This window comes from Sinocyclocheilus anshuiensis, unplaced genomic scaffold (genome assembly GCF_001515605.1).
Source record: "Sinocyclocheilus anshuiensis isolate Anshui unplaced genomic scaffold, SAMN03320099.WGS_v1.1 scaffold782, whole genome shotgun sequence".
Classification (NCBI taxonomy): domain Eukaryota; kingdom Metazoa; phylum Chordata; class Actinopteri; order Cypriniformes; family Cyprinidae; genus Sinocyclocheilus; species Sinocyclocheilus anshuiensis.
In genome coordinates this window covers 2,352,590-2,360,070 of record NW_015546111.1, presented here as the reverse complement: position 1 = coordinate 2,360,070, position 7,481 = coordinate 2,352,590, and the positions used below count along the sequence as shown (strand labels likewise).

The 7,481-nt window shown below is 38.3% G+C and overlaps 1 protein-coding gene across 4 annotated transcripts in view; it reads right to left on the bottom strand.

Annotated features, from left to right (window-relative positions):
• The window catches only part of LOC107700755 (arginine/serine-rich protein PNISR-like), a 9,411-nt gene extending 6,844 nt beyond the window's left edge, over positions 1–2,567 (bottom strand). For 3 of the 4 annotated variants that reach the window (XM_016502549.1, XM_016502546.1, XM_016502548.1), the window contains exons 1-3: positions 2,496–2,567; positions 963–1,083; positions 642–824 (exon numbers count right to left, since the gene is read on the bottom strand). In XM_016502549.1, coding sequence (XP_016358035.1) covers positions 642–824; positions 963–1,053 — 274 coding nt within the window. In that variant the 5' untranslated portion in view covers positions 1,054–1,083; positions 2,496–2,567. Of the gene's footprint in view, positions 1–641; positions 825–962; positions 1,084–2,411; positions 2,466–2,495 lie in introns of those variants that run through there. The other variant, XM_016502547.1, reaches the window with a different exon arrangement.
• Between the last annotated feature and the right edge of the window lie 4,914 nt (positions 2,568–7,481).

Genomic DNA, 7,481 nt, shown 5'->3' with positions numbered 1-7,481 from the left:
GCAATTTATAAACTTGAGTGACGATGTGACACTGCCTCGATTGTGCAAGTCACAATTCCTGTGTCAACTGTGCAGCGTGCTTATAGATAGACGCGATTTGGTGATTTGAAGCCATTTACGTATTTTGAGAGAAAGAGCGCACGCGGTGATTCGCTCACGCTGTTTTTGAAATTACGTCTCACACAAGGTTTTCAAATTACTTTATAAGTTATTTAATGAAGAAATATGAAGGCGAGTACCTCACCTTCAGCATTATAATTATTTCACCCGTGCCGGACAGAGACTGAGACGGTGCCGCTGCATGTCATGCCAAACCTCTCACGGCAGCGTCATCAGCTTGAGATCGGTTTTTTGAGATCGGCCGTTTTAGAGACCGCCGATCAATCATCCCAACGCGATTATCGGCCGATCAATCAGAGCACCCCTAGTAGCAACAGATTATTTCTTCCATATTATGATGCATGTCCAAATTAAATGGATAATCGAAAAAATAGGCGAGGTCTTGGTTTTATCAAACAGTTGTTGCTTAGATTGGAGAAGTCTAGCATATGACGCCCCAGAGAAGTCTACCATTTCAGCAGAACATCAAGTTATTATATCTATTCAGAATGCTCACAGTCAAACTGATAAATTTGCCTTACCTGGTTGCCAACTTCTGCCAAAATTGGGATCGCCGGGAAAGGCACCATGGTTATTATGGGCTGGAGGTTCCATGTGTTGCATTTCTTGGCCATTGGGCTGCACCCCTTGCTGGTTGGCAACCCCTCCGGTGGATTCTTTCTGTGCAATCCATGCTTGTGCTAAAGCAGCCCAGTCCACTTGACCTGCAAAAAAACACACAAAACTCAAATGCTGCACTTAGGCTTACAATGCTTTTGGGAAATGCAGCCCTGAGCAGATCAAACAACTGAACTACATGATTAGTATGTGTTCGCTCAATTAGATAAGAACAACGCTCCAACCTGGATCTTGCTGATGCTGAAATGACTGCATCCACTGTTGCTGTGAGCTCAGAGGCCACTGAGGCCAGGGCTGTCCTCCCTGGTCCCACATCTCTCACTTTATGATTCCTGTGCCAGAAACCTGATGTGTATGAAGCACATATTTTATTTGCACAGCATTAACAGTGACTGCAAACAAAGCATTCAGAATATTGGTTTATTTATAAGAACACGAAAAACAAGCCCTGCTTGCAGTGGCGGCTCGTCGGGGGAGGCACAGCTTCCCCAAATTTGAGGTTAAAATGGGAGGAAGACGATTTAATGTTAATAAAATTCACAATTCATATCTCAGAACGTGTATTTTTTGTTTGTAATTTCACAGCTGTAACACCATAACACAGGGGTGCCCAAACTCGGTCCTGGAGGGCCGGTGTCCTGCAGAGTTTAGCTCCAACTTGCCTCAACACACCTGCTGGTAAGTTTCTAGTATGCCTATAAGAGCTTGATTAGCTGGTTCAGGTGTGTTTAATTGGGGTTGGAGCTAAACTGAGCTCTGTGTCTCCGTTGGGTAAAAAACAAAAATTAGCCAATCAGCATCGAGTGTTCACTTTCAGCGCTGAGGAGTGTTGAGAAAAGAAACCTTGTAGGGGAGGCTAGCCTCCCTTCTGATATCAACCAATCATCAAAGAGACGTAAATTACATGATATTAGTTTGAACGTCTCCCGCTGCGCTGATAATGTACCAAGTAAAAAGTTACTTATGAGTAGCGATATTGAATATTTGAACACCAATAGATTTACCAAGCTGTCATTCAAACAGTATATATACAAATTAAAAATAAAGGGAGAACACGCCTACGCTGGATAAAGGCTAACGTTACAGTAGTCGGCTCTTTTAACAGACTTTTAAGAAGGGATGGATGTTTGCTTCAAGTGATAGGCCAGGTAAGTGAAATTATATTATCTTGCTGTATGCGTGTCGTTTTCTTCACGTTTTCTGACTAAAAGCAACCAAAAAGCCAGTTTAAAGTGGTTAAGCAAATAATAATACTAATAATAATAATAACCGGCAAGGATCCCCAGACCAATACAATTAGTGTGCCTCCTCTATTTTAAAACCCACGAGCCGCCACTGCCTGCTTTTTCATTGTGGATCCCTACGTCTGTAACGTAACCCGCACAGCTGCAGTTCCGGAGACACAACAGATAAACACTAATCTCACTCAGACTACTGCAAACCCAGTCTACGATAGGCCATGCATCCTTAAAATGTACGTTGAGGGCTTTACATCGTCTTTCTGTGCATTTACCTTTATGTGTTTCACTGAATATAATTACGACATTAATTAAACTGACATAACGTCGTCGCAAAGCTAGCTATGCAAGCGTTAGGCCGCGCGTCCACAATTTCAACAATTATTAAAAAAACTTTAATCCAGCGGTTGAAACGCACAAGATGTTGTAGCTCACCGATCGTCGCAACTGATTCTAATGAGAAGCGCAGGGCTATGAAGTAGCTGGCTGAAGATTTATAGACACATTGCGATCTCTTACCTCTCCACTTCTCTGATTTTCACCAGTAAAATGGCGATGAAATGATGACCCGGAAACAATCCACGGCGTCTTTCTTTCGCCATGACGCCCCACTCCGTTCCTCGTGATCCTGCCGCCATCTTCCTTCCTGGATACTAATCGATCTCAGAGCTCAACCAAAGCATCGACTCAACAGCGACCTCACCACACAGGCCCTCTAGTGGATACTCGCGACGCACGTGAAGCTCATCATCATCATAATAATAATAAAAACACTTTCAATACACACTTTTTATTGCTGTTAAAATAAAAATAATCCTCTGAAATCAAGATCCCACTGTATAAACTAAAAATCTGAAGAATGAAGAAATTGTCTGAACCTAGCAAGGAACAATTATTAATAAATAGCCCTTAAAAATTTAAAATAGTAATAGTAAGTTTAAATCATTTTTGTTTTGCATATACAAAATCTGCATTTTATCAAGCCTGTGACAGGATGAATCTAATTCAACGATTCTTAACCATTTTGACTGCAAGGTCCCCCATTGTCAAAGACAATTATTATTTGAAGGCCCTTCAAGGTATTTAAGATACTTCGGTAAATAATGACCAAGCTGCTAATTTTCAAAATTTTGTATCTTCAAAACCTAGAATTGGCAATGTATTAACATAGGCTAATTAATTATAAATGTTTAAAATAATTGAATTCTATAACTCCAGAAATTCAATAACTGAACTTTGTATTACCAATTTAAATTACTTTTATTGTTTATGATTATGGATTTGATTCATTATTTTTAATTAATAGCAATTTCTATTTATACCCAATAAAATGTTTTTTTGACCTTAACATAACTAGAACAACAACAAAAAGTCATTATAAAATTATTTTTTAAGATTTATAAAATAAAAATTACACTTTGACAGCTGTTGGGAGAACATATTAAAATAAGAAATACTATGTCAGCTAAGCTTGATTCTTAATTTAGCCTAGTTATTTTAGACTATTTCAAAGTTTTTTTATTTTATTTATTTTTTTATTTCTAGTGAGTCCCAGCCCCCTGGCTAACAACCAGTTCTGAGTCTTTTTTTAATGACTGATAATGAATATTAGCTTAAAATAGTAATTTTAAGTATTAATAAGTATAACATAGGTTAAAATATATATATCAACCAAGTCTCTGCCTTTCTCACACAGAACAACCTCCTCGACAGCAACCAATCTGGTTTCAGAAGTGAACATTCAGCCGAGACTGCCTTGCTCTCAGTTGTTGAAGCCCTAAGATTGGCAAGAGCGGATTCCAAATCTTCAATACTTATCTTGCTGGATCTGTCCGCTGCTTTTGATACGGTTAACCACCAGATTCTCCTGTCAACCTTAGTGGCAAAGGGCATCTCAGGAACCATACTCCAGTGGTTTGAGTCTTATCTCTTAGATAGGTCCTTCAAGATATCTTGGAGAGGTGAGGTGTCCAAGTCACAACATCTAACTACTGGAAAAGCTCCGCTCTCGTTTGTCTCTCTTTTCGAGGAAAGAGGGGCAGCCATCTGCTTCATCAACCAAGTCTCTGCCTTTCTCACACAGAACAACCTCCTCGACAGCAACCAATCTGGTTTCAGAAGTGAACATTCAGCCGAGACTGCCTTGCTCTCAGTTGTTGAAGCCCTAAGATTGGCAAGAGCGGATTCCAAATCTTCAATACTTATCTTGCTGGATCTGTCCGCTGCTTTTGATACGGTTAACCACCAGATTCTCCTGTCAACCTTAGTGGCAAAGGGCATCTCAGGAACCATACTCCAGTGGTTTGAGTCTTATCTCTTAGATAGGTCCTTCAAGATATCTTGGAGAGGTGAGGTGTCCAAGTCACAACATCTAACTACTGGGGTGCCTCAGGGCTCAGTTCTTGGACCACTTCTCTTCTCTATCTACATGGCATCACTAGGTTCTGTCATTCAGAAACATGGCTTTTCATATCACTGCTATGCTGATGACACTCAACTCTACCTCTCATTCTATCCTGATGATCCGACGATAGCTGCTCGCATCTCAGCATGTCTAACAGACATTTCTTGCTGGATGAAGGACCATCACCTAATCCTAATCATCCCCATACACTGATTGGCTTCATCACTCTGTCTCCTCTCCACCAATAAGCTGGTGTGTGGTGGGCGTTCTGGCGCACAATGGCTGCCGTTGCATCATCCAGGTGGATGCTGCACACTGGTGGTGGTTGAGGAGATTCCCCCGCTTTCATGTAAAGCGCTTTGAGAACCCAGAAAAGCGCTATATAAATGTAACAAATTATTATTAAATTATTATTATTAATCACCTTCAACTCAGCCTTGTCAAGACAGAACTGCTTGTGGTTCCATCAAACCCATCGTTTCATCACAATTTCACCATCCAGTTAGGCTCATCAACCATAACTCCTTCAAAAGCAGCCAGAAACCTTGGAGTTATGATTGATGATCAGCTGACTTTCTCAGACCACATTGTTAAAACAGCCCGGTCCTTTACAGATTTGCTTTATTGAACATCAAGAAGATCAGGCCCTTTCTTTCGGAACATGCAACACAACTCCTTGTTCAAGCTCTTGTTCTGTCCAGGCTGGACTATTGCAATGCTCTCTTGGCAGGTCTTCCAGCCAGTTCTATCAAACCTTTACAATTAATCCAGAATGCAGCAGCAAGATTAATTTTTAACGAGCCAAAAAGAATGCATGTCACCTCTGTTTATCAGTTTGCACTGGCTACCAATAGCTGCTCGCATAAAATTTAAGAATTTGTTTTCTTTTTATTTATTGTACAATTATAATTCTGACTTTCTGACTTCCGATGATTAACAAAAGCAAAAAAGGCCTCTAACACTAGGTGCTCTATTCTTTTTCTATTCTATCTGTTTTCTTTTCATTTATTATATTATTGAAAAAAAAACTTACTACTGCATTAAGCTAACTGAGACTTGTTATAGCACTTGTATATCATTGCTCTTTTGTTGATTTTGATAGCTTCCATTGTCCTCATTTGTAAGTCGCTTTGGATAAAAGCATCTGCTAAATGTCTAAATGTAATGTAATATTTGAATTATTATGCAAGCAGTTGTATGCCTTATATTAATTTAAAATTAATTTATGGAATTTAAAAAAAAATGTCATACCACTGGACCGTTTAAATGAATATGAACATCTTAACTCTCAATCATCCTTCGTAGCAGCCCTTAATTGGTCGTTCGTGGACAAATTTGGACATGAAGGTCTCAGGTGTGATCCCAATAATAAGGTCTGATCCCAAAAAATAAAAACGATTTAATACAAACGAACGTTTCATGAAATCGATCAATTAGAGTTTCAAAAAACGTCAATAAGCCTATACCTTTTATTGCTGTTTTTTATGTTAAATGTGAAGAATGACTGGTTGGATGCCACAGACTTTTTATCTTATTTTTATTTCACGCAATAGGCCTATAACCTGGTTTTATTTTCTTAATTTTGACTTTATTCTTAAAATATTATGACGTTAATCTTATTTTTCAACATGGTACTAAAATGCCGCCATAGGCTATTTGTACTGCATGCAAACACAATCTTGGCACAGAAGCCCCAAAAAACAAAAACAAACAAACAATATATAAATAAATAAATAAAATACTAAGGAGATATTTGAATTATTTATTAATGAACTAGCAGTCAGTGTCACAAGATGAAGTTGACGATCCTGACTCGCCATCTCGTCAGGATGCGCGCCTTTAGAGAGAAATACATCTTTACGGATATGCTTACATAATGAAAGAGTTTTTGTTTTCTATTTGAATTATTTCGTTTCAAAGGATTTAAAGCATTCTATTAGATATATTTATCATGTCTATGAGGAGGCAAGTATTCGCTGAGTTGCTCAAGGCCAAGACGACAGAAATGGCATCCTGTTTGTTTTCCTTAATTATTTTACAAAAGCACAGGTTTTTGATGATATTGTTTGTGAGTGCGCACAAATAAAAGTAGACTCTTTACAATTCCAAATGATGTATTACTCTTACCTTTATGAGCAAAAATGACGGCGTATGTTAGGTTTCCACTCTTACAGTTTTTCTGAATTGCTAAAACACATTTCTTGAAACCATCACTCATTTTCTCAAAACCTTAAACACAGATCCAAATACTAACACTAAATTCACGAAACCGCTGACTCTTCCATCAAAATCAAACAATCACTGCAAAACCATTTCACTTGCACTCAAAATCAAACGGTGCTCTCAGGACACACACGAGCCAATAAAGAAAACACTACAGAGCATTCATTAGACACTACAGAGAAAAATGGAGAACACAGCATCCAGAGCATTACAGAAAAAAAGTATATTGTATTGAGTAAACAATTTTGCAATTCTGTAAAAAAGTATAGCAATTGCAACTGAGTAAGGTGAATATTTTGTATAGGCCTATTGTATGTACTGCAAGAATAGTATTGTGCTGAATATTTAATAGTACGGAATGTTTGTTCAGCAATTGGATACTGCAAAAATACTGCAGTCCAACTGCATTCCAATCTTACAGTTTTTCTGAATTGCTAAAACACATTTCTTGAAACCATCACTCATTTTCTCAAAACCTTAAACACAAATCCAAATACACGAAACCTCTGACTCTTCCATCAAAATCAAACAATCACTGCAAAACCATTTCACTTGCACTCAAAATCAAACGGTGCTCTCAGGACACACACGAGCCAATAAAGAAAACACTACAGAGCATTCATTAGACACTACAGAGAAAAATGGAGAACACAGCATCCAGAGCATTACAGAAAAAAAGTATATTGTATTGAGTAAACAATTTTGCAATTCTGTAAAAAAGTATAGCAATTGCAACTGAGTAAGGTGAATATTTTGTATAGGCCTATTGTATGTACTGCAAGAATAGTATTGTGCTGAATATTTAATAGTACGGAATGTTTGTTCAGCAATTGGATACTGCAAAAATACTGCAGTCCTACTGCAAAGGCCAAAAAGGT